The sequence below is a fragment of the Pongo abelii genome, chromosome 12 (assembly GCF_028885655.2).
Source record: "Pongo abelii isolate AG06213 chromosome 12, NHGRI_mPonAbe1-v2.0_pri, whole genome shotgun sequence".
NCBI lineage: Eukaryota > Metazoa > Chordata > Mammalia > Primates > Hominidae > Pongo > Pongo abelii.
The window spans coordinates 58,823,976-58,851,431 of record NC_071997.2 but is presented as its reverse complement, the minus strand read 5'-3'; the positions used below and the strand labels follow the sequence as shown (position 1 = coordinate 58,851,431).

Sequence of the window (27,456 nt, the reverse complement as noted above, 5' to 3'; positions counted from 1 at the left end):
AAATTAAAGCATACCAAAAAAATATATATAGTTTAATAAATTATCACAAAGAACACCTTTATGTGTTGGTTACCTGTTGTTACAGTGATACAGTATAACAAACAACCTAAAAAATCTCGATGGTTTATAACAGCAGACATTTGTTTTTCTTACTCACAGGCTTATGGGTCAATTGGACTTTGGCTGGGCTGGCTGTAAGCTGCAGAAATGGTTTGGGTCTGTTCCAGATACTTCTTTCTGAGACTCAGGCTAATGGGTCAATAGCTATCCTGGAGTGTGGTGTTCTCATGGTGGTGGCAGAAACACAAGAGAGGAAACAGCTATAAAAGCAGCATGCGGTGGCTCACGCCTGTAATCCCAGCACTTTGGGAGGCTGAGGTGGGCGAATCACGAGGTCAGGAGATCGAGACCATCCTGACTAACACAATGAAATCCCGTCTCTACTAAAAATACAAAAAAAAAAAAAAAATAGAAAAAAAATAGCTGGGCACTGTGGCGGGCTCCTGTAGTCCCAGCTACTTGGGAGGCTGAGGCAGGAGAATGGCATGAACCCAGGAGGCGGAGCTTGCAGTAAGCCGAGATCATGCCACTGCACTCCAGCCTGGGCGACACAGTGAGACTCCGTTTCCAAAAAAAAAGACATATTTTAAACTTCTACTGTCATCAAATGGATCAATTTATAGAGGCCATGATTTATGGTTCATATAAACTTTTTATGAAAGAATCGATATTATTTGGTTTAGTAATAAGTGTTTTTTCAACACTGTGGGTCAAAAGTAAAATTTTATGAGGTTTTTGTTTTGTTTTGTTTTGTTTTTGAACAAAACATTTTAAGGTACAAGGAATCGTATGTTAACTACATGACTGCTTACCCATTAGTCTGAATTAACAAGTTGCTCTACCCCTCTCCAGTGCTTTTTTCCTTTCCCGGAAGCAGCCATTATTTGCTATGTATTCACTTCTTTCCCTAGACAGGCAGTCCAGTGTAACCTTAAGACTACTGCATCCAAACAAAGTTTTTGAGAACTTCAAAAAGTTCTTTATTTGTCTCAGGTCCATCCCCATGTGACAGTAATTTCTGCTCTGGGTCCATTGTAATTTTGTCCAATCGTTGCTGTTAATTTTCTCCAACCTGTGAACTGCGTGGCATATTCAGCCATTGCTATCAAGCTTAATATATACCAATGGAGAAAGAAAATTAATAAATCAGTATTTTAACAATAACTATGGGAACGACCAAATAGAGTTGGAGGCTACAGCTTTTTTTTTTCTTTTTTCTTTTTGCCTGATAGAGTGGTACAAATATTCCTAAGTTGTCTCAGACTAAGGTTGAAGTCCACTTTTTTTTTTTTTTTTTTTAGATGGAGTCTCGCTCTATCTCCAGGTTGGAGTGCAGTGGCGCAATCTTGGCTCACTGCAACCTGCACCTTCCGGGTTCAAGGATTCTCCTGCCTCAGCCTCCCAAGTAGCTGGGACTACAGGTGCATACCACCACGCCCAGCTAATTTTTGTATTTTTAGTAGAGATGGAGTTTCACCATGTTGGCCAGGATGATCTCGATCTCTTACCTCGTGATCCGCCCACCTCGGCCTCCCAGTGTGTTGGGATTACAGGCGTGAGCCACTGCGCCTGGCCAAGGTCATTTTTTATTAATTTCTTGACTGGACTTTCTTTAGAGGTCACTTTGCCATGCCCAGTGATAGAAATTAATACCTCTAGGTGTTAATCGTACTCCTTTTTAAAAGTAACCTTATTTCTTCTGGATAACTCAGGTCAATCATAGATTTAGTTAGCACTCTGTAAGCTGCTCTGTGTTTTGCTTTAGTGATATAAAAAATGTTAAGTAGCTAGGTGGCTCCTGTCCCTGGTAGAATTGTCCCTTTCTTATTTCTAAGATCTTCCATCTAACAACACTCATAGTCACAAAGGTTGAAAGCAAAAACTTCTTAAAAAGCTTCTTTGTTCCCAAATGCATGCGTTCTATCTGGTACTCGGTATAGGCAAGTACCATCTATGGTTCAGAGCATATCCCAAATCCCATAAGAAAGCATTGTAGACTCAGGAAGTGGTGTTCCCCAGCTTATGCCATAACACTTTTCAGTAAATAGCTCACTCACTTTATTTATTTATTTATTTTTTAGGTTTAGCATAGTTATGGTCCATAAGGCATGGATAAGGACAGTAAATCCCTTTAGGCATCAACCTTTTGTCTCATTTCCTTCATTTGGAAGTGAGTTTCTTCCTTAGAAGCAGGCTACTAACAATGTGGAATTCATTGCCACAATGTCATCAGAATGATAGAGTTGCCAAAGATGGTGACACAGTTCTAAGTAATATAAAGATTATTGTTTCTGGCCAGGCGTGGTGGCTCACACCTATAATCCCAGCACTTTGGGAGGCCGAGGAGGGTGGATCACCTGAGGTCAGGAGTTTGAGACCAGCCTGGCCAACATGGTGAAATCTCATCTCTACTAAAAATACAAAAATTAGCCAGGCATGGTGGCACATGCCTGTAATCCCAGCTACTCAGGAGCCTGAGGCAGGATAATTGCTTGAACCTGGAAAGTGGAGGTTGCAGTAAGCAGAGATCGTGCCAGTGCACTCCAGCCTGGGCGACAGAGTGAGACTCCTTCCCCCCTCCCCACCAAAAAAAAAAATTATTGTTTCCAGAGAAGGAGAGCTCATTCTACTCCAGGACAATCAGAATCAGTCTAGAGGATTTTGGGTTTTATTAACTAGAGATGAGCAACTAGGAGTCCATCTAGAAATGGTTACAAGATATAAGAGAAAACCATGGTCTATAAGAATAAGGATAAACGGAAGGAGCTGGAGGCGTTTGGCCATGAGAAATGGTAGCTACATTGAAAATTCATAATCATACGAGGAATACCCTGTGAAATGCTCAGAAATAACCTAAACAAAAATTTTAAATGACCTAATGCAGGAAACACTAATCCTTTTTGTAAAGATAGAAAATAATAATTGACTAAATTAAAAGAAAGGTATGATTCTAGAATGGAAGGCTGAATATTGTAAAGATATCATTTATTCCCACATAAATTTATACTCTAATTCTGCACAAAGTTCTAATGGAACTGTTCTTTTGAACTGTGTAATTTATCTTTACAAATTTATTTTTATTTTTAATTTTTCTGGGTATATGGTAGATATAGATATTTGTGAGATACATGAACTATTTTGATATAGGCATACAGTATATAATAATCCCATCAAGGTAAATGGGATATCCATCACCTCAAGCATTTATCCATTCTTTGTGTTAACAATCCGGTTACATTATTTTGGTTATTTTATTTTATTTTTTATGTATTTTTTTTTTTTTTTTGAGATGGAGTCTTGCTCTGTCACCCAGGCTGGAGTACAGTGGCATGATCTCAGCTCACTGCAACCTCTGCCTCCTTGGTTCAAGCAATTCTCCTGCCTCAGCCTCCTGAGTAGCTGGGATTACAGGCACCCGCCACCACGCCTGGCTAATTTTTGTATTTTTAGTAGAGACGGGATTTCATCATGTTGGCCAGGCTGGTCTCGAACTCCTGATCTCAAGTGATCTGCCCGCCTTGGCCTCCCAAAGTGCTGGATTACAAATGTGAGCCACCATGCCTAGCTGTCTTTTGGTTATTTTAAAATGTACAATGAATTATTGACTGTAGACCCTGTTGTGCTATCAAATACTATGTCTTACTAATTGTATCTAACTATATTTTTATACCAATTAACAATCCTCACTTCCCCCACACTGCTCACTACCCTTCCCAGCCTCTGGTAGCCATCTTTCTCTCTCATGTGTGTCCATGAATTCAGTTGTTTTAATTTTTAGATCCCACAAATAAGTGAGAACATGTGAAGTTTCTGTTTCTATGCCTGGCTTATTTCACTTTATATAATGACCTCCAATTTCATCCATGTTGCTGCAAATGACAGGATCTCATTATTTTTTATGGCTGAATAGTATTCCACTGTGTATATGTACTGCCTTTGTGTATATGTACTACATTGTGTATATGTAATAGATTAATTTATCCATTAATCTATTGATGGACACTTAGGTTGCTTCTAAAATTTGGCTATTGTGAACAGTGCTGCAATAAACATGGGGTGCAGATTTATCTCTTTGACATACTGATTTACTTTATTTTGGTTATATACCTAGCAGTGGGATTGCTGGATCATATGTTAGCTCTAATTGTAGTTTTTTCAGGAATCTACAAACTAATTGTTCTCTATAGTGGTTGTACTAATTTACATTCCCAGCAACAGTGTACAAGAGTTCCCTTTTCTCCACATTCTTGCCAATATTTGTTGTTGTATATCTTTTGAATAAAACCATTTTAACTGGGGTGAGATGGTATCTCATTGTGGTTTTGCTTTGCATTTCTCTGATGATCACTGATGTTGAGCACCTTTTCATATTCCTGTTTGCCATTTATATGTCTTCTTTTGAGAAATGTTTGTTCAGATCTTTTGTCCGTTTTTAAATTGGATTATTAGATGTTTTTTCCTGTAGAGTTGTTTCAGTTCTTTATACATTATGGCTACTAATCCCTTATCAGATGGATAGTTTGCAAATGTTTCCTCCTATTCCATGGTTTGTCTCTTCACTGTTGTTTCCTTTGCTGTGTGAAAGCTTTTTAACTTGATGTGATCCCATTTGTCCATTTTTGCTTTGGTTGCCTGTGTATGTGGGATATTACTCAAGAAATCTTTGCTAATCTTTAATGTCCTAGAGAGTTTTCCCAGTGTTTTCTTCTAGTAGTTTCATAGCTTGAGGTCTTAGATTTAAGTCTTTAATCCATTTTGATTTGATTTCTGTATATGATGAAAGATAGACGTTTAGCTTTATTCTTCTGCATGTAGATAACCAGTTTTCCCAGCACCATTTGTTGAAGAGACTGTCTTTTTCCCAGTGTATGTTCTTCGTACCTTTGTCAAAAATGAGTTCACTGTAGGTGTGTGGATTTGTTTCTGGGTTCTCTGGTTCTGTTTCATTGGTTTATGTGCCTGTTTTTAAGCCAGTACCATGATGTTTTGGTTATTATAGTATTGTAGTATAATTTGAAGTTAGGGATTGTGATTCCTCCAGTTTCGTTCTTTATGCTTAGGATAGCTTTGTCTATTCTGGGCCTTTTGTGGTTCCATATAAATTTTAGGATTTTTTCTATTTCTGTGAAGAATGTCATTAGTATTTTGATAGGGATTGCCTTGAATACAGATTCAGTAGAATACCCTATTGCTTTAGGTAGTATGGACATTTTAACAATATTGATTCTTCTAATTCATGAACATGGAATATTTTTCCATTTTTTTGTTGTCCTCTTCAATTATTTTCACCAGTGTTTTATAGTTTCCTTTATAGAGATCTTTCACTTCTTTGGTTAATTGCTAGGTATTTGATTTTATCTGTGGCTATTGTAAATGGGATTACTTTTTAAATTTCCTTTTCACATTGTTCACTGTTGACATACAGAAACGTGAACTGATTTTTGTATGTTGATTTTTGTATTCTGCAACTTTACTGAATTTATTGATTGTGGAGGCTCTAGGTTTTTACAAATATAAGATTGTATCATCTGCAAACAAGGATAATTTGACTTCTTCCTTTCCAATTTGGATCTCCTTTCTATCTTTCTCTTGTCTGATTGCTCGAGCTAGGACTTCCAGTGCTATGTTGAATAACGGTTTTGAAAGTAGGCATCCTTGTCATGTTCCACATCTTAGAAGAAAGGCTTTCAGTTTCTTCCCCATTCAGTATGATACTAGCTGTGGGTCTGTCATATATGGCTTTTATTATGTTGAGGTATGTGTTCTCTATACCCAGTTTTTTGAGGGTTTTTATCATGAAGAGATATTGAATTTTAAGAAATGTTTTTTCAGCATCAATTGAAATGATCATGTGGTTTTTGTCCTCCATTTTGTTGATATGAGGCATCACATTGATTGATTAGCATATGTTAAACCATCCTTGCATCCCTGGGATGAATCCTTCTTGGTCATGATGAATGATCTTTTTAATGTGTTGTTGAATTTGCTTTGCTAGTATTTTGTTGAGGATTTTTGCATCAATATTCATGAGGGAGATTGGCCTGTAGTTTTCTTTTCTTTTTTCTTTTTTTTTTTGTATGTGTCTTTGGTTTACTGGTCTTGTAGAAGGAGTTTGGATGTATTCTCTCCTCTTCCATTTCTTGGAATAGTTTGAGTAGGATTGGTATTAGTTCTTCTTTAACTATTTGGTACAATTCAGCAGTTAAGCCATTGAGTCCTCAGCTTTTCTTTGCTGGGAGACTTTTTATTACAACTTTGACCTTGTTGCTTGTTATTGGTCTCTTTCGATTTTGGATTTCTTCCTGGTTGATAGGTTGTATGTTTCTAGGAATTTGTCCGTTTTTTTCTAGCTTTTTCAATTTATTGGTGTAAAGTTGGTCATAGTAGTGTCTCATCATCCTTTAAATTTCTGTGGTATAGGTTGTAATGTCTCCTTTCTTAATCTCTGATTTTATTTACATGAGTCTTCTCTCTATTTTTCTTAGTCTGGCTAAAGGTTTGTCGATTTTGTTTAGCTTTTCAACAAACAAACTTTTTGTTTCATTGATCTTTTGTGATGTTTTTCTCATTTCAATTTGATGTATTTCTGCTCTGATCTTTATTTCTTTTTTTCTGCTAATTATGGATTTCATTCGCTCTTTTCTAGTTCATTAGCATACATTGTTAGGTTGTTTATTTGAAGTTTTTCTATGTTTTTTTAATGTAGATGCTTATACCTGTAAACTTTCCTCTTAGTACTGCTTTTGCTGTATCCCATAGGTTTTGGTATGTTGTGTTTCCATTATCATTTGTCTCAAGAAATTTATAAATTTCTTTCTTGATTTCTTCATTGACCCACTGGTCATTCAGAAACATTATTTCATTTCCATGCATTTGTATAGTTTCCAAAGTTCCTTTCGTTATTGATTTCTAGTTTTATTTCATTGTGATCAGAGAAATGACTTGATATAATTACAATTATTTTTGAATTTTTGAACACTTGTTTTGTGGCCTAAAATATGACCTATCCTTGAGGATGATCCATGTGCTGAGAACAATGTGTATTCTGCAGCCATTGGATGAAATGTTCTGTAAGTATCTATTAGGTTCATTCAATGTATCTTTGTTGATTTTTCTGTCTGGATGGTCTGTCCAGTACTGAAAGCAGGGTGTTGAAGTTTGCAGCTATTATTGTATTAGGTTCTATCTCTCTCTTTAGCTGTAAGAATACTTGCTTTATATATCTGGGTACTCTAGCGTTGGGTCCATATATATTTACAGTTGTTATATCCTCTTGCTGAATTGACCTCTTTATCATTATATAATGACCTTCTTTGTCTGTTTTTATAATTTTTGTCTTAAAGTCTATTTTGTCTGATATGAGTATAGCTATTCTTCCTCTCTTTTGATTTCTATTTGCGTGGGATATCTTTTTCCATCTCTTTATTTTTAGTCTATTCATGGTCTTTATAGGTTAATTGTGTTTCTTGTAGGAAATAGATGGTTGGGTCTTGTTTTTTTATGCATTCATTCAACCACTGTATGTCTTTGAATAGGAGGATTTAGTCTACTGCTTTTTATTTTTTATTTTAGATTTGCCCTTTTGAGGCTATTTTCTAGATCCTGTAGGCATGCTTTATTCTTTTTTATTCCTTTTTTCTTTTGTCTCCTCTGACTGTATTTTCAAATAGCCTGTCTTCAAGCTCACTGTGTTTAATCAATTTTGCTGTTAAGAGAGTCTGATGCATTCTTTAGTGTGTCAGGTGTATTTTTCTACTCCAGTATTTCTGCTTGATTCTTTTTAATTATTTCAGTCTTTTTGTTAAATGTATCTTACAGGATTCTGAGTTCTTTCTCTGTGTCATCTTGAATTTCTTTGAGTTTCCTCAAAGCAGTTTTTTTTTTGTTTTTTTTTTTTTTGAGATGGACTCTTGCTCTGTCACTGAGGATGGAGTACAGTGGTGCAGTCTCAGCTTGCTGCAGCCTCTGCCCCCTGGGTTCAAGCAATTCTCCTGCCTCACCCTCCCAAGTAGCTGGGACTACAGGGGTGCGCCACCACACCCAGCTAATTTTTGTATTTTTAGTAGAGACAGGGTTTCACCATGTTGGCCAAGCTGGTCTCGAACTCCCGACCTCAGGTGATCTGCCCACCTCGGCCTCCCAAAGTGTTGGAATTACAGACATGAGCCTCTGCACCCAGCCAAAACAGATATTTTTGAATTCTTTGTCTGAAAGGTTCCACATCTCTGTTTCTCCAGGATTGGTTTTTAGTGTCATATTTAGTTCATTTTGTGAGGTCATGTTTTCATAGATGGTCTAGAAGCTTGTGGATATTTGTTGGTGTCTGAGCATTGAAGAATTAGGTATTTATTGTAGTCTTCACAGTCTGACTTTGTTTATACCCATCCTTCTTGGGAATGCTTTCAAGGAACTCAAAGGGAGTTGGGTGTTATGGTCTGAGTTTTTGGCCAGTGTAGCCATATCTCCATTAGGGGGCACCTCAAGCCTAGTAACACTGTGGCTCTTGCAGACTTGTAGAGGTACCACCTTGGAGGTTGTATTAGTCCATTTTCAAACTGCTGTAAGTATGCTACCTGAGACTGGTTAATTTATAAAGAAAGGGAGTTCAATTGACTCAGTTCTGCATGGCTGGGGAGGCCTCAGGAAACTTACAATCATGGCAGAAGGTGAAGGGAAAGCAAGGCACGTCTTACATGGTGGCAGGAGAGAGCGAGAGCTCAGGAATAATTCCCACATTAAAACCATCAAGATCTCATGAGAACTCCCTCACTATCACAAGAACAGCATGAGAGAAACTGCCCCCATGATCCAATCACCTCCCACCAGGTCACTCCCTCAACATGTGGGGATTACAATTTGAGATGAGATTTGGCTAGGGACACAGAGCCAAACCATATTATTCCACCCCTGGCCGCTCCCAAATTTCGTGTCCTTTTCACATTTAAAAACCAATCATGCCTTCCCAGTAGTCCCCCAGAATCAACTCATTCTAGCATTAACCCAAAAGTCCAAGTCCAAAGTCTCATCTGAGACAAGGCAGGTAGGTCCCTTCCACCTGTGAGCCTGTAAAATAAAAAACAAGTTAGTTAGTTCCAAGATACAGTGGGGGTACAGGCATTGGATAAATGTTCCCATTCCAAATGGGAGAAGTTGGCTAAAACAAAGGGATTACAGGCCCCATGCAAGTTGGAAACCTGGCTGGGCAGTCATTAAATCTTAAAGCTCCAAAATTTCCTTTGACTCCATGTCATACATCCAGGGCATGCTGATGCAAGGGGTTGGCTCCCATGGCCTTGGGCAGCTCCATCCCTGAGGTTTTGCAGGGCACAGCTCCCACAGCTACTGTCATGAGCTGGTGTTTAGTGCCTGTGGCTTTTCCAGGTGCACAGTGCAAGCTGTTGGTGGATCTACCATTCTGAGGTCTAGAGGATGGTGGCCCTCTTCTCACAGCTCCACTAGGCAGTGCCCAAGTAGGGACTATTAGTGGGGGCTCCAACTCACATTACCAGTCTGCATTGCCCTAGTAGAGGTTCTCCATGAGTGCTCTGCCCCTAGAGCAGACTTCTTCCTGGACATCTAGGCATTCATATATCCTCTGAAATCTAGGTGGAGGCTCCCAAAGCTCAACTCTTGTCTTCTGTGCACCTGTAGGCCCAACACCACGTGAAACTGCCAAAGCTTGGGGCTTGCACCCTCTGAAGCAATGTCCTGAGCTGTCCTTTTAGCCACAGATGGAGCTGGAGCAGCTGGGACACAGGGCACCAAGTCCCAAGGCTGCACAGAGCAGCTGGGCCCTAGGCGGGGCCCACAAAACCATTTTTCCCTCCTAGGCCTCCAGGCCTGTGATGGAAGGGACTCCCGTTAAGATCTCCGACATGCCCTGGAGACATTTTCCCCATTGTCTTGGCTATTAACATTTGGCTCCTCGTTACTTATGCAAATTTCTGCAGCCAGCTTGAATTCCTTGAATGGGTTTTTCTTTTCTACTGCATAGTCAGGCTGCAAATTTTTCAAACTTTTATGCCCTGCTTCCCTTTTAAACATAAGTTCCAATTTCAAACCCTCTCTTTGTGAATGTACATAACTGAATGCTTTCAAAATAAGCCAGGTCACCTCTTGAATGCTTTGCTGTTTAGAAATTTCTCCTGCCAGATACCCTAAATCATCTCTTTCAAGTTCAGATCTCCAGGGCAGGGGCAAAATGCTGCCAGTCTCTTTGCTAATGCATAGCAAAAGTGACCTTTATGCCAGTTCCCAACAAGTTTCTCATCTCCATCTGAGACCACCTCAACCTGGACTTCATTGTCCATATCACTGTCAGCATTTTTGGTCAAAACCATTCAGTAAGCCTCTAGAATGTTCCAGACTTTCCCACATCTTCCTGTCTTCCTCTAAGCCCTCCAGCCTGTTCCAATCTCTGCCTGTTACCCAGTTCCCAAGTTGCTTCCACATGTTCAGGTTATCTTTATAGCAGTGCCCCACTTCTGGCACCAATTCTTTGTAGTCATTTTCACACTGCTTTAAAGATACTACCTGAGACTGGGTAATTTATAAGTAAAAGAGGTTTAATTGACTAACAATTCCACATGGTTGGGGAGGCCTCAGGAAACTTATAATCATGGCGGAAGGTGAAGGGGAAGCAAGACACATCTTACATGGCAGCAGGAGAAAGAGAGCTCAGGGGAAACTGCCACTTCTAAACCATCAAGATCTCATGAGAACTCCCTCACTATCATGAGAACAAGGTGGGGGAATGACACCCATAATCTAATCACCTCCCACTAGGTCTCTGCCTCAACATATGGGGATTACAATTTGAGATGAGATTTGGTTGGGTACTCAGAGCCAAACCATATCAGAAGTTTTTGATAAGATCCAGAAGAATTCTCTGGATTACCAGATAGAGACTCTTGTTCTTTTCCTTTACTTTCTCCCAAAGAAATGGAGTCTGTCTCTGTGCTGAGCTGCTTGGAGCTGGTGTGACACAGCACCCCTGTGGCCACCACCAGTGGGACTGTTCTAGGTTAGACCTGAAGCCAGCACACACTGGGTCTCACCTGAGGTCTACAGGAACCACTTGCTGGATACTGCCTATGTTTGTTCAAGGCCCTGGGGCTCTACAATCAGCAGGTGGCAAAGCCAGGCAGTCTTGTGTGCTTTCCTTCAGGGTGACGATTTCCCCCTGGCCCTAGGCAGGTCCAGAATTGCTGTCTAGGAGCCATGACCTGAAGTCAGAAACCTTAGTGCTTTATTCTGCTGTGGCTGAACTGGCATCCATGCCACAAGACAAAAAGTTCTTCTTATTCTTTCCTCTTTTCCACAAACAGAGGAGTCACTCCCCATGGCCACCACTGCCCCAGGCTTGTGGTGACTACTGGCTGCCCACGACTGATATTCATTCAAGGCCCAAGGGCTCTTTCGTCAGCTTGGGTGAATGCTTCTAGGCCTGGGACTCTCACTTCAGGGCAGTGGCCTCCCTTCTGGCCCAGGGCAGGTCCAGAAATGCCATCCACAAGCCAACACCTGGAATCAGGAACTCCTGGAGCTTACTTTGTACTCTACCCCTCTGTGGCTGAGCTGGCACCTAAGCTGCAAAACAAAGTCCTATTTAACCTTCCCTCTCCTTTTCTCAAGCAAAAGGAGTCTCTCCTCATAGCCACCATAGCTGGGAAATGTGCTGGGTCACACCTGAAGCCAGCACATCTCTGAGTTTCACCCAGGTGAGTACTGCCTGGCTACCACTGCTCACTATTCAGGACCCAAGTACTCTTTAGTCAGCAGGTGATGAATCCTGCCAGGACTGGCTCCTTCCCTGCAAGGCAGCAAGTTCCTTTCTGGCCCAGGGTGTGTCTAGAAATGTTGCCCAGGAACTAGGTCATGGAATGGAGACCTCAGGACTCTGCCTGGCATCTCTGTCATACTGTGGCTGAGCTGGTATGCAGGTTGCAAGACAAAGGTCTGTTTAATCTTCTGTCTTCCGAAGTGAAAGGAAGGACCCTCTCCTGGAGCTGCAAGCTGTGCTGTCTAGGTTTGGGTATGGAGTGGCACAAGTGCTTCCCTTGGCCATTTTGGCTGGTGTCTTACTAGGTTGCATACCCCCAAGTCAACTGGCTCTGATTCCAGCACATCACCAAGACTTTCCTGGGAATTGTGTTTCTTATTGCTTTAGGCTATGGTATAAGCTATTTTATCACAGAAACCCTAAATTACAGGTAAGTAGTCTAGAGCAGATAGCTGAGTTGCATATCTGGTGGCTCTGGCATCCTTCCATCTCTGGAAGTGTGACTTCCATTTCTGGGTCTAGAGTAATTGCTACAGCTATCATGATCTGCAGTATCTGGAAAGTGGAGGGCTTTAATGGGATACCTTTACTGGAATGCCTGGAAGTTTCACACATTCTTGCACTCTTCCCATGGGCTGAACAAAGTTACCCGTACGTTCACACATGACTGTAAGGGAGATTGGAAGTGTATATAGATGTATAGATGTAAGGAGGTAGGGAAGTTGGACACGAGGGCATATTTGACAGTTTCTACCAATCATGAAAGAAAAACTGGTATATAGAAAAAAAAAGTCCATAATAGTAAGATGAGGCCATATTTTTAAAATGAGATTCCATTTACCCCTATTAGCAATTAATCATTTCTTAATGACTATACATGTGCTGTTGGAGGAAGAGTAAATTGTCACAGACATATTAATAAGCAATTTAGCAGTCAGTACTTTTTAAAAAACTTCATGAATGGTGTAATTTTTCACTTTGTAAAAAGAATTTACCTCGGATGGGTGATGGGGGAGAATAAGTATAAACGGGAAAATCTTTATTCACAGAATTCTTTATAATTGAACATTTTAACACAACCTGCAATTTCAACATTAGGCTATGAGTTGACTATATTTAATCTGTGGTATAACCATAAAAACGTGAAGACTAGGAAGTAAAATGAATATTTTTATTATAAATAGAAAGTAGAAAAACTGAATTTCAAATTATGCATACTATATGCAGACAATTTTGTAAACAAATAAAAAACAGGAAAAGATGGGTAAGTTACACATTAAAATGTTAACAATAATTATCCTTGAGTGGTAGGACCTTGTAATTTTTACTTTTATATATTTTCTTAATATTGAAAATTCATACTCTTGCAGTGGAAACTATGTTTTGAAGCCCTGTCACATAGATGAGAATTAGACTTATTGTTTATGACTCTGGAAGCAGAATAAGACCAGTATAAGGGCTTAATTATGGCCAGGTTAGGGTTCAGTGTAAGATAAGATGTTTTTTAGTTAGAGTCATCTATATATGGAATGGATTGCTAAAAAGTCATCTCAATGAGACCTATCCCTACCATCCTACTTAAACTGTTTCCCCTGCATTTAAACCCCAATTTCTCCTGTATTCTTAATTACCTTCAGCATTTCTATATTTTCCCTGTATCACTTATAATTTATTAAAATGCTAGATAATTTACTCATTTAGTATGTTAATTATTTACTGTATGTTTTCCTCCTCTAGAATTCTCATTCTTCTTGAAGGCAGAGAGAAATTTCTCTTTGTTCACTCATAAATTCCAAAAGTCATGAACACTGCCTGAAACATAGAAGGCATTCCATATTTGTTCAATGAATTAACAAATGTTTTTCATATTAATTGTTCTGATTTTTATCTCCTTAGGCCAGCCTTTATTATTGCCATATAAGCCTTCTGGTAGTACGAAGATGTATTATGTTCCACAATTAAGACAAATTCCTCCATCTCCAGATTCCAAATCAGATACCACCGTTGAAAGCTCCCATTCAGGTATTATGCAGAAATTATTCAAAGTTTTATTATTTGATATTTTATTTGTGTATTGGCTAGTTGATTCTGGAGTGACAAAAGTCCAGTGCTCTTTAATTTTTCAGTGAAATATGGAACTTTTCATACCTTGATCTCTGGTTCAGATAGGTGAGTTATTTGATCAGATATATACACATAAGCACTTATAAATATTTGATGAAGGAAATTGTATGGATCATTATTTGGGTTAGTGGGCTCCATCTAGGGCAAAGTTTCTAAGCTTTCTTGGTTCACAGTACCCTTAGTGTTTCATTGATTTATTTTCTCTGCTTTATATATAATTAGCAATTATTTTTTTCAAATAGCAACTAAGGAATTAGGACATAAATACTAATTGTTTTCCTCTAACAACTAATTTAACAAATTTGTTATTTATTTTTGGTTTTGGTTTTTGAAAAAAGAATTTGTTCATAAATAACAATGATTACTTACTAATGACATATGTGTAGCTGTTGGACACTGTGCAACTTTCCAAACCATGGGATGAGATTGAAACCTCTTATTTTCTGCTTTTTATTACAGCAGCTGCCAAAAATCCAGCTTTTGCCAAGGCACAACAGCATTGAAAAGAACATAGCACTATCTGATGTTGACACTTTGACCTTGAGCTAGTAGTTTATCACTGTCCTTTCCCTAGAATTTTAAACTATCCTGCAGCATCCCTGTGAATCCACTACAGAGGAGTTGCAGAGTTAGGAAATGAATAATACCCCATGGAGGCACTAGATAAATATTTCCTATGAAGATTTTAAGTTAAGGGTGCAGAGTTGGTGTGGTGTAGGGTTTTGATTGGTGGGAGAGCATTTTGAGTTGTCGACAGGATATGACTTGGTTCACTTTAGACAAATTGTTTTTTCCATGATTGTCTATAAATATCATTATATATATATAGAAATTACAAAGAAAGGAGAAGTTGCTCCTGGTCTTAGGCAGACATTTTTGTTACTTTTATATGAAAGAGAACCAAACTAGCTTCTGATAGTAACTGCATTAAAGCCTCTGATACAACCTTGCCTAATTTCCCACAATGATGGCATTGAAAAAAAAGAACCACAAAAATACTCACCAAAAGTTAAGATTGTTAAGTTTATAGCCATAAATGAAGAAATGTTTACTCCTTGCAAGGCTATGGTTTTAAAAACACTGGTAATGGCTACCAGAAAGAAAACAAGCTTACTTAATTGATTGTAGGTAGGAAAATCGTCTATGCCACTTACTCATAGTTCAGAAGACAGAATGTCTGTAAACAGTAGAAACCTGGTCAGATGTGCCAGTACTTTCTGAGGCCTCCAGTGTCCTGCTATTGATATACATCACTAACACTTCCATCTGGTTGGAGAGATTAACTTAGAGAAAGATTGAACAGTGTAGGTGATGGGAGAAGAAAATGACTCAGGACTGGCACACTGTATCCTGAGAAATATAATTTCTGTAATAAAGTACTGTATGCATCAGTACGACAAAAAGAGGTCTAGTTGCCATACACACTTGAGATTGTTTTTTCATGTTCTTCATCTATTCTGAGAGTGAGGAAGTTGGGAATAGAAAACAATCCTTTCTTAGACCAGTAGACCTACACTGGATGAAAGCCTAGGAATGGTTCTAATTCCTAGCCATTATCTATGAATATGTTGTACATCTATAGCTATGAGAGGAGCCAATTAGAGTCTGGGGCCAAGAGCAAGACATACATCATTGTTAACAAATATTTGGGCCAAATAACTGTTCTTCAGTTGAGAATAAGTAAATAATAGAACTCATGCAAACGACAGCAAAAAACTGGGGCAAAGGAAACAGCCATCCAAAGAAAGGGATAAATGTCTGCAAATAAACCAGTCTTAATAGCAACCCAGTCTTAATGGCAACCCATTTATTCAAGAAAAATGGCCAAATCCCACTAAGCACAGTAAGCGTTAGCATTTTAACTTGCCCTAGTCCCATTCCCAGTACCTCAGCTCAGTGATAGCCTTAAGAAATATAGCTTTCTTTTCCAAGACCAGAGGATGCAAAATGGAGCTGGGCCTCTTTTAAAAGTTCCTTCCCAAAGAATTGTTAATATTTGACCTATCTAGTGGTTCCATGAAGATTCCACACAAAAGGCTTATCTTTACTTGACCTGACTGGGAGCCATCCAGTGCTAAAGGCCTCTGGTGAAGGGGAGGGAAAAATGTTTATCAAAAACATTTACAGACAAGTATTTTAATATCATAATGGCTGAGGTACGGACTAGCAGTTGAGGTAAACAGTAAACTAACTGAAAAGCTTAAAAGGAACACTTGAGGATAAGATGTTGATAGATTCTTTGAAAGGCTCTGACATATTCCTAAGACTCTGGGAGACCCCATACATGCATAGGCCTGTGTATGCTCAGGAAAGACCCAAGGCACTAGGTCATATCTCTGGCTGACCTTGAGGATCTGTACAAGAAGAAAAGGGAAGGCTAGGGTAGAGTTGACAGCTGCCTAGGTTATCGTAATGACAGGATCAAATTCACATGTAACAATATTAACCTTAAATGTAAATGGGCTAAATGCTCCAATTAAAAGGCAAAGACTGGCAAATTGGATAAAGAGTCAAGACCCATCAGTGTGCTGTATTCAAGAAATGCATCTCACATGCAGAGTCACACATAGGCTCAAAATAAAGGGATGGAGGAAGATCTACCAAGCAAGTGGAAAACAAAAAAAGGCAGGGGTTGCAATCCTAGTCTCTGATAAAACAGACTTTAAACCAACAAAGATCAAAACAGACAAAGAAGGCCATTACATAATGGTAAAGGGATCAATTCAACAAGAAGAGATAACTATCCTAAATATGTGTGCACCCAATACAGGAGCACCCAAATTCATAAAGCAAGTCCTGAGTGACCTACAAAGAGACTTAGACTCCCACACAATAATGTGGAGACTTTAACACCCCACTGTCAACATTAGACAGATCGAGACAGAAAGTTAACAAGGCTATCCAGGAATTGAACTCAGCTCCGCACCAAGCAGACATAATAGACATCTACAGAACTCTCCACCCCAAATCAAGAGAATATACATTCTTCTCAGCACCACATCGCACTTATTCCAAAATTGACCACATAGGTGGAAGTAAAGTACTCCTTAGGAAATGTAAAAGAACAGAAATTATAACAAACTGTCTCTCAGACCACAGTGCAATCAAACTAGAACTCAGGATTAAGAAACTCACTCAGAACTGCTCAACTACATGGAAACTGAACAACCTGCTCCTGAATGACTACTGGGAACATAACGAAATGAAGGCAGAAATAAAGATGTTCTTTGAAACCAACGAGAACAAAGACACTACATACCAGAATCTCTGGGACACATTCAAAGCAGTGTGTAGAGGGAAATTCATAGCACTAAATGTCCACAAGAGAAAGCAGGAAAGATCTAAAATTGACACCCTAACATCACAATTAAAAGAACTAGAGAAGCAAGAGCAGACACATTCAAAAGCTAGCAGAAGGCAAGAAATAACTAAGATCAGAGCAGAATTGAAGGAAATAGAGACACAAAATACTCTTCAAAAAATCAATGAATCCAGGAGCTGGTTTTTTGAAAAGATCAACAAAATTGATAGACCGCTAGCCAGACTAATAAAGAAGAAAAGAGAGAAGAATCAAATAGACGCAATAAAAAATGATAAAGGGGATATCACTACTCATCCCACAGAAATACAAACTATCATCAGAGAATACTATAAACACCTCTACGCAAATAAACTAGAAAATCTAGAAGAAATGGATAAATTCCTCGACACATACACCTTCCCAAGACTAAACCAGGAAGAAGTTGAATCTCTGAATAGACCAATAACAGGCTCTGAAATTGAGGCAATAATTAATAGCTTACCAACCAAAAAAAGTCCAGGACCAGATGGATTCACAGCCGAATTCTGCCAGATGTACAAGGAGGAGCTGGTACCATTCCTCCTGAAACTATTCCAATCAATAGAAAAAGAGGGAATCCTCCCTAACTCATTTTATGAGGCCAGCATCATCCTGATACCGAAGCCTGGCAGAGACACAACAAAAAAACAGAATTTTAGACCAATATCCCTGATGAACATCGATGCAAAAATCCTCAATAAAATATTGGCAAACTGAATCCAGCAGCATATCAAAAAGCTTATCCACCATGATCAAGTGGGCTTCATCCCTGGGATGCAAGGCTGGTTCAATATACGCAAATCAATAAATGTAATCCATCATATAAACAGAACCAAAGACAGGAACCACATGATTATCTCATTGGATGCAGAAAAGGCCTTTGACAAAATTCAACAACCCTTCATGCTAAAAACTCTCAATAAGTTAGGTATTGATGGGACGCATCTCAAAATAATAAGAGCTATCTATGACAAACCCACAGCCAATATCATACTGAATGGGCAAAAACTGGAAGCATTCCCTTTGAAAATGGGCACAAGACAGGGATGCCCTCTCTCACCACTCCTATTCAACATAGTGTTGGAAGTTCTGGCCAGGGCAATCAGGCAGGAGAAGGAAATCAAGGGTATTCAATTAGGAAAAGAGGAAGTCAAATTGTCCCTGTTTGCAGATGACATGATTGTATATCTAGAAAACCCCATTTTCTCAGCCCAAAATCTCCTTAAGCTGATAAGCAACCTCAGCAAAGTCTCAGGATACAAAATCAATGTGCAAAAATTACAAGCATTCCTTTACACCAATAACAGACAAACAGAGAGCCAAATCATGAGTGAACTCCCATTCACAATTGCTTCAAAGAGAATAAAATACCTAGGAATCCAACTTACAAGCGATGTGAAGGACCTCTTCAAGGAGAACTACAAACCACTGCTCAAGGAAATAAAAGAGGATACAAACAAATGGAAGAACATTCCATGCTCATGGGTAGGAAGAATCAATATTGTGAAAATGGCCATACTGCCCAAGGTAATTTATAGATTCAATGCCATCCCCATCAAACTACCAATGACTTTCTTCACAGAATTGGAAAAAACTACTTTAAAGTTCATATGGAACCAAAAAAGAGCCCGCATCGCCAAGTCAATCCTAAGCCAAAAGAACAAAGCTGGAGGCATCACGCTACCTGACTTCAAACTATACTACAAGGCTACAGTAACCAAAATAGCATGGTACTGGTACCAAAACAGAGATATAGACCAACGGAACAGAACAGAGCCCCCTCAGAAATAATGCCACATATCTACAACTATCTGATCTTTGACAAACCTGAGAAAAACAAGCAATGGGGAAAGGATTCCCTATTTAATAAATGGTGCTGGGAAAACTGGCTAGCCATATGTAGAAAGCTGAAACTGGATCCCTTCGTTACACCTTATACAAAAATCAATTCAAGATGGATTAAAGACTTAAATGTTAGAACCTAAAACCATAAAAACCCCAGAAGAAAACCTAGGCAATACCATTCAGGACATAGGCATGGTCAAGGACTTCATGTCTAAAACACAAAAAGCAATGACAACAAAAGCCAAAATTGACAAATGGGATCTCATTAAACTAAAGAGCTTCTGCGCAGTAAAAGAAACTACCATCAGAGTGAACAGGCAACCTACAGAATGGGAGAAAATTTTTGCAATCTACCCATCTGACAAAGGGCTAATATCCAGAATCTACAATGAACTCCAACAAATTTACAAGAAAAAAACAAACAACCCCATCAAAAAGTGGGCGAAGGATATGAACAGACACTTCTCAAAAGAAGACATTTATGCAGCCAACAGACATGAAAAAATGCTCACCATCACTGGCCATCAGAGAAATGCAAATCAAAACCACAATGAGATACCATCTCACACCAGTTAGAATGGCGATCATTAAAAAGTCAGGAAACAACAGGTGCTGGAGAGGATGTGGAGAAATAAGAACACTTTTACACTGTTGGTGGGACTGTGGAAGTCAGTGTGACGATTCCTGAGGGATCTAGAACTAGAAATACCACTTGACCCAGCCATCCCATTACTGAGTGTATACCCAAAGGATTATAAATCATGCTGCTATAAAGACACATGCACAGGTATTTTTATTGCGGCACTATTCACAATAGCAAAGACTTGGAACCAACCCAAATGTCCAACAATGATAGACTGGATTAATTAAATATGGCACATATTCACCATGGAATACTATGCAGCCGTAAAAAAGGATGAGTTCATGTCCTTTGTAGGGACATGGATGAAGCTGGAAACCATCATTCTCAGGAAACTATCGCAAAGACAAAAAACCAAACACCACATGTTGTCGCTCATAGGTGGGAATTGAACAATGAGAACACATGGACACAGGAATGGAACATCACACACCGGGGCCTGTTGTAGGGTGAGGGAAGAGGGGAGGGATAGCATTAGGAGATATGCCTAATGTTAAATGAGGAGTTAATGGGTGCAGCACACCAACATGGCACATGTATACATATGTAACAAACCTGCACGTTTTGCACATGTACCCTAAAACTTAAAGTGTAATTTAAAAATAAATAAAAATAGAAAAGCAAAGAATGTAAAATTATCAGTGTTGTCAGGGACATGGAGAAATTGGAACCATTGCTTATTGCTTGTGGGAATGTAAAATGGTATAGCCATTATGGAAAACATTGTGGCTCTTCCTCAAAAAATTAAACATAGAATTATAATATGATCCAGTAATTCCACTTTTAAATATATACCCAAACAAAGTGAAAGTAGGATCTTCAAGAGCTATTTGTAGACCCATGTTCATAACAGCATTATTCACAATGGCCAAGAGGTGGAAACAACTCAAATGTCTATTGATCTATGAATGGATAACAAAATGTGACATGTATGTGTAATGGAGTATTATTCAGCCTTAAAGAGGAATGAAATTCAGATACATGCTACAACATGGATGAACTCAGAAGACATTAGGCCAACTGAAATAAGCCAGTCTGCTTATATGAGGTACCTAGAAAAGTCAGATTTGTGGAGACACAAAGTAGAATTGTGTTTAACAGCAGCTGGGGGTAGGGGGAGTGGGAAGTTACTATTTAATGGGTACAGAGTTTAAGTCTGGGAAGATGAATAAGTTCTGGAGATGGATGGTGATGATGGTTGTATAACAGTGTGAATATACTTAATGCCACTGAAGTGTACACTTAAAAATGATTACTTTTTTGTGGGGTTTTTTTTTTTTTTGAAACGGAGTCTTGCTTTGTTACCCAGGCTTTAGTACAGTGGCACAATCTCAGCTCACTGCAGCCTCCGCCTCCCAGATTCAAGCAGTTCTCCTGCCTTAGCCTCCTGAGTAGCTGGGATTATAGGCACCCACCACCACGCCCAGCTAATTTTTGTATTTTTAGCAGAGACGGGGTTTCACCATGTTGGCCAGGCTGGTCTCAAACTCCTGACCTCAAGTGATCTTCCTGCCTCAGCCTCCCAAAGTGCTGGGACTATAGGCGTGAGCCACCACACCTGGTCATGGTTACATTTTATGTATATTTTACCACAGTTAAAAAAAACTTAAGAAGTTACCAAAAATCTTAATTGAATTTTAAAAGTAGATATCTATCTTCCAAATCAGGGTTGAGTATACAAAATTAGCAAAGTAACAGAACGAGAAATATAGGAAACTTTAAGATAGCATAAACAGTTAAATCAGATGAGTGGAATTCAGTGAGATGTCTTTAGCTGTGATAAATAATTTTAGCATACGTTGATATTGTCTTATACATGTATTTAACTTAAGCAAGTTCAAATAAATTTACTTAACAAAAGAGAAAGAATTTTAAAAGTACAGGTGTTTTGTGCATGCACTCTACCCTTTATGAACATATGACTACGGAAGAATATGTAATGAAAGATGGGAAACTTCATTCTCAAAGTTAATTGTAGTCCTCGTTTGCCTTTTATAGTGTAAGCATCTTACCTTGCTTATCTGGGTATGATTCTAGAGTTTGAAGAAATGTCTTTTTGGTACAATGTCAGGTACTTCATCAGGTACTCAGATTCAGGTGCAGCGCTATGTTGCAAGCCTGGAGGAAAAAGTGGACCCTGATGGGTTTCTTGAGCAGACACGACATCAGTTTCAACATATGCTTTCCTAAGGTACCTTCAAGGGTGATTTTGACCCTCTATAGCAAGGTTTTCACCTCACATGCTGACTTTAAACCCTAAATTCCATTTAAAATGTATCTCTACTTTAGTGAAAAATAGTAATGAGACTGTATATAGTATGTAATGTTCACTTAGTAAGATATATAACCAAGGTTCAGTTGGGTTTTCTTTTATTGTTTCCTTCATACTTTCCTGAATTTTCTACAATGATCAGGTTGTTGTTGTTGTTGTTGTTGTTGTTTTTAATGATAGGAAGCTGTCAGCTCATGTTCATTTGTTTATTCAAACAATAGGTATTAAAGATGTTACTGTGTTCCAGGCAGATACACTGTGGTAGGTGTTACAATTTCAGTATTGCTCAAAATAAACTAGAATGGAGTTTATGTTCACATTGGGTGACAGATATTAAACAAATAAACCATAAATAAGTACGTAATTACAAGTGATAAATGCTAAGAAAATAAAGAAGAGTTCCAAGATAAACAAGTAGACACAGTTTTGTTTTACGAACTTTTGAAGGTCTTTTCCAGGAAGAAAGTTTTGAGCTGAACCTAGAGGATGAGAATGAGTTAGGCAGGCAAAGAGTGGAGTGTGAGAATGTTCTGGCGAGAGGGAACAAGATGGGGAAAGCCCCTGAAGCAGAAAAGAGCTTGATGCATTTGACAAATGGAAAGAAGGCAGCATGGGCTGAAATTTCAACAAATGTAAAGATCTGATTGGTTTTTGTAGTGATTAATGAATCAGGCAACATCCCATTCTATAATATAGAAAAGGTGCACTGGGCATGGGAGAGCATTTTGGTTTTGATACGGTAGCCAGACCAGGAACAAGGAAACACAATACAGACAGTCCCCAATTTACAATGGTTCCGTTGAACTATTTTTTGACTTTATGATGGTATGGAAATGATACACATTTAGTAGAAACCGTATTTCAGTACGGTATTTAATAAAGTATATGAACTATTTGACACTGTATTATAAAATAGACTTCGTGTTAGATCATTCTGCCCACCTGTAGGCTATTGTAAGTGTTCTGATTATGTTTAAAGTAGGCTGGGCTAAGCTATGATGCTCGGTAGGTTAGGGGTGCTAAATACATTTTTTTTTTAAGGTTTATTTATTTTTATTTTATTTATTTATTTATTTATTTTATTTTTTAACTTTTTTTTATTATTATTATTATACCTTAGGTTTTATGGTACATGTGTGCAATGTGCAGGTAAGTTACATATGTATACATGTGCCATGCTGGTGCGCTGCACCCACTAACTCGTCATCTAGCATTAGGTATATCTCCCAATGCTGTCCCTCCCCCCTCCCCCCACCCCGCAACAGTCCCCGAAGTGTGATGTTCCCCTTCCTGTGTCCATGTGTTCTCATTGTTCAATTCCCACCTATGAGTGAGAATATACGGTGTTTGGTTTTTTGTTCTTGCGATAGTTTACTGAGAATGATGATTTCCAATTTCATCCATGTCCCTACAAAGGACATGAACTCATCATTTTTTATGGCTGCATAGTATTCCATGGTGTATATGTGCCACATTTTCTTAATCCAGTCTATCATTGTTGGACATTTGGGTTGGTTCCAAGTCTTTGCTATTGTGAATAATGCCGCAATAAACATGTGTGCATGTGTCTTTATAGCAGCATGATTTATAGTCCTTTGGGTATATACCCAGTAATGGGATGGCTGGGTCGAATGGAATTTCTAGTTCTAGATCCCTGAGGAATCGCCACACTGACTTCCACAAGGGTTGAACTAGTTTACAGTCCCACCAACTGTGTAAAAGTGTTCCTGTTTCTCCACATCCTCTCCAGCACCTGTTGTTTCCTGACTTTTTAATGATTGCCATTCTAACTGGTGTGAGATGGTATCTCATTGTGGTTTTGATTTGCATTTCTCTGATGGCCAGTGATGGTGAGCATTTTTTCATGTGTTTTTTGGCTGCATAAATGTCTTCTTTTGAGAAGTGTCTGTTCATGTCCTTCGCCCACTTTTTGATGGGGTTGTTTGTTTTTTTCTTGTAAATTTGTTGGAGTTCATTGTAGATTCTGGATATTAGCCCTTTGTCAGATGAGTAGGTTGCGAAAATTTTCTCCCATTTTGTAGGTTGCCTGTTCACTCTGATGGTAGTTTCTTTTGCTGTGCAGAAGCTCTTGAGTTTAATGAGATCCCATTTGTCAATTTTGGCTTTTGTTGCCATTGCTTTTGGTGTTTTAGACATGAAGTCCTTGCCCATGCCTATGTCCTGAATGGTATTGCCTAGGTTTTCTTCTAGGGTTTTTATGGTTTTAGGTCTAACATTTAAGTCTTTAATCCATCTTGAATTGATTTTTGTATAAGGTGTAAGGAAGGGATCCAGTTTCAGCTTTCTACATATGGCTAGCCAGTTTTCCCAGCACCATTTATTAAATAGGTAATCCTTTCCCCATTTCTTGTTTTTCTCAGGTTTGTCAAAGATCAGATAGTTGTAGATATGTGGCATTATTTCTGACGGCTCTGTTCTGTTCCATTGATCTATATCTCTGTTTTGGTACCAGTACCATGCTGTTTTGGTTACTGTAGCCTTGTAGTATAGTTTGAAGTCAGGTAGCGTGATGCGTCCAGCTTTGTTCTTTTGGCTTAGGATTGACTTGGCGATGCGGGCTCTTTTTTGGTTCCATATGAACTTTAAAGTAGTTTTTTCCAATTCTGTGAAGAAAGTCATTGGTAGCTTGATGGGGATGGCATTGAATCGGTAAATTACCTTGGGAAGGATGGCCATTTTCACAATATTGATTCTTCCTACCCATGAGTATGGAATGTTCTTCCATTTGTTTGTATCCTCTTTTATTTCCTTGAGCAGTGGTTTGTAATTCTCCTTGAAGAGGTCCTTCACATCGCTTGTAAGTTGGATTCCTAGGTATTTTATTCTCTTTGAAGCAATTGTGAATGGGAGTTCACTCATGATTTGGCTCTGTGTTTGTCTGTTATTGATGTATAAGAATCCTTGTGATTTTTGTACATTGATTTTGTATCCTGAGACTTTGCTGAAGTTGCTTATCAGCTTAAGGAGATTTTGGGCTGAGAAAATGGGGTTTTCTAGATATACAATCATGTCATCTGCAAACAGGGACAATTTGACTTCCTCTTTTCCTAATTGAATACCCTTGATTTCCTTCTCCTGCCTGATTGCCCTGGCCAGAACTTCCAACACTATGTTGAATAGAAGTGGTGAGAGAGGGCATCCCTGTCTTGTGCCAGTTTTCAAAGGGAATGCTTCCAGTTTTTGCCCATTCAGTATGATATTGGCTGTGGGTTTGTCATAGATAGGTCTTATTATTTTGAGATACGTCCCATCAATTCCTAATTTATTGAGAGTTTTTAGCATGAAGTGGTGTTGAATTTTGTCAAAGGCCTTTTCTGCATCTATTGAGATAATCATGTGGTTTTTGTCTTTGGTTCTGTTTATATGCTGGATTACATTTATTGATTTGCGTATATTGAACCAGCCTTGCATCCCAGGGATGAAGCCCACTTGATCATGGTGGATAAGCTTTTTGATGTGCTGCTTCATTCTGTTTGCCAGTATTTTATTGAGGATTTTTGCATCAATGTTCATCAAGGATATTGGTCTAAAATTCTCTTTTTTTGTTGTGTCTCTGCCAGGCTTTGGTATCAGGATGATGCTGGCCTCATAAAATGAGTTAGGGAGGATTCCCTCTTTTTCTATTGATTGGAATAGTTTCAGAAGGAATGGTACCAGTTCCTCCTTGTACCTCTGGTAGAATTCGGCTGTGAACCCATGTGGTCCTGGACTTTTTTTGGTTGGTAAGCTATTGATTATTGCCACAATTTCAGCTCCTGTTATTGGTCTATTCAGAGATTCAACTTTTTCCTGGTTTAGTCTTGGGAGGGTGTATGTGTTCAGGAATTTATCTATTTCTTGTAGATTTTCTAGTTTATTTGCATAGAGGTGTTTGTAGTATTCTCTGATGGTAGTTTGTATTTCTGTGGGATCGGTGGTGATATCCCCTTTATCATTTTTTATTGCATCTATTTGATTCTTCTCTCTTTTTTTCTTTATTAATCTTGCTAGCGGTCTATCAATTTTGTTGATCCTTTCAAAAAAGCAGCTCCTGGATTCATTAATTTTTTGAAGGGTTTTTCCTGTCTCTATTTCCTTCAGTTCTGCTCTGATTTTAGTTATTTCTTGCCTTCTGCTAGCTTTTGAATGTGTTTGCTCTTGCTTTTCTAGTTCTTTTAATTGTGATGTTAGGGTGTCAGTTTTGGATCTTTCCTGCTTTCTCTTATGGGCATTTAGTGCTATAAATTTCCCTCTACACACTGCTTTGAATGTGTCCCAGAGATTCTGGTATGTTGTGTCTTGGTTCTCATTGGTTTCAAAGAACATCTTTATTTCTGCCTTCATTTCGTTATGTACCCAGTAGTCATTCAGGAGCAGGTTGTTCAGTTTCCATGTAGTTGAGCGGTTTTGAGTGAGATTCTTAATCCTGAGTTCTAGCTTGATTGCACTGTGATCTGAGAGATAGTTTGTTATAATTCCTGTTCTTTTACATTTATTGAGGAGAGCTTTACTTCCAAGTATGTGGTCAATTTTGGAATAGGTGTGGTGTGGTGCTGAAAAAAATGTATATTCTGTTGATTTGGGGTGGAGAGTTCTGTAGATGTCTATTAGGTCCGCTTGGTGCAGAGCTGAGTTCAATTCCTGGGTATCCTTGTTGACTTTCTGTCTCGTTGATCTGTCTAATGTTGACAGTGGGGTGTTAAAGTCTCCCATTATTAATGTGTGGGAGTCTAAGTCTCTTTGTAGGTCACTCAGGACTTGCTTTATGAATCTGGGTGCTCCTGTATGGGGTGCATATATATTTAGGATGGTTAGCTCTTCTTGTTGAATTAATCCCTTTACCATTATGTAATGGCCTTCTTTGTCTGTTTTGATCTTTGTTGGTTTAAAGTCTGTTTTATCAGAGACTAGGATTGCAACCCCTGCCTTTTTTTGTTTTCCATTTGCTTGGTAGATCTTCCTCCATCCTTTTATTCTGAGCCTATGTGTGTCTCTGCACGTGAGATGGGTTTCCTGAATACAGCACACTGATGGGTCTTGAGTCTTTATCCAATTTGCCAGTCTGTGTCTTTTAATTGGAGCATTTAGTCCATTTACATTTAAAGTTAATATTGTTATGTGTGAATTTCATCCTGTCATTATGATGTTAGCTGGTTATTTTGCTCGTTAGTTGATGCAGTCTCTTCCTAGTCTTGATGGTCTTTACATTTTGGCATGATTTTGCAGTGGCTGGTACCGGTTGTGCCTTTCCATGTTTAGCGCTTCCTTCAGGAGCTCTTTTAGGGCAGGCCTGGTGGTGACAAAATCTCTCAGCATTTGCTTGTCTGTAAAGGATTTTATTTCTGCTTCACTTATGAAGGTTAGTTTGTCTGGATATGAAATTCTGGGTTGAA

General features: G+C 38.7%; 1 protein-coding gene across 14 annotated transcripts in view; it reads left to right on the top strand.

Annotated features, from left to right (window-relative positions):
- ALMS1 (ALMS1 centrosome and basal body associated protein) overlaps positions 1-27,456 on the top strand; it is a 229,282-nt gene that overhangs the window by 124,211 nt on the left and 77,615 nt on the right. For 12 of the 14 annotated variants that reach the window (XR_008522357.2, XR_008522360.1, XR_008522358.1 and 9 more), the window contains one exon: positions 13,739-13,864. The exons of the other annotated variants lie outside the window; for them this stretch is intronic. Coding sequence is in view for 9 of the 12 variants with exons in the window: in XM_009237176.4 (XP_009235451.3) it covers positions 13,739-13,864 (126 nt within the window). In the remaining 3 variants the exon portion in view is untranslated. The remainder of the gene's footprint in view (positions 1-13,738; positions 13,865-27,456) is intronic. 14 annotated transcript variants of the gene reach the window in all.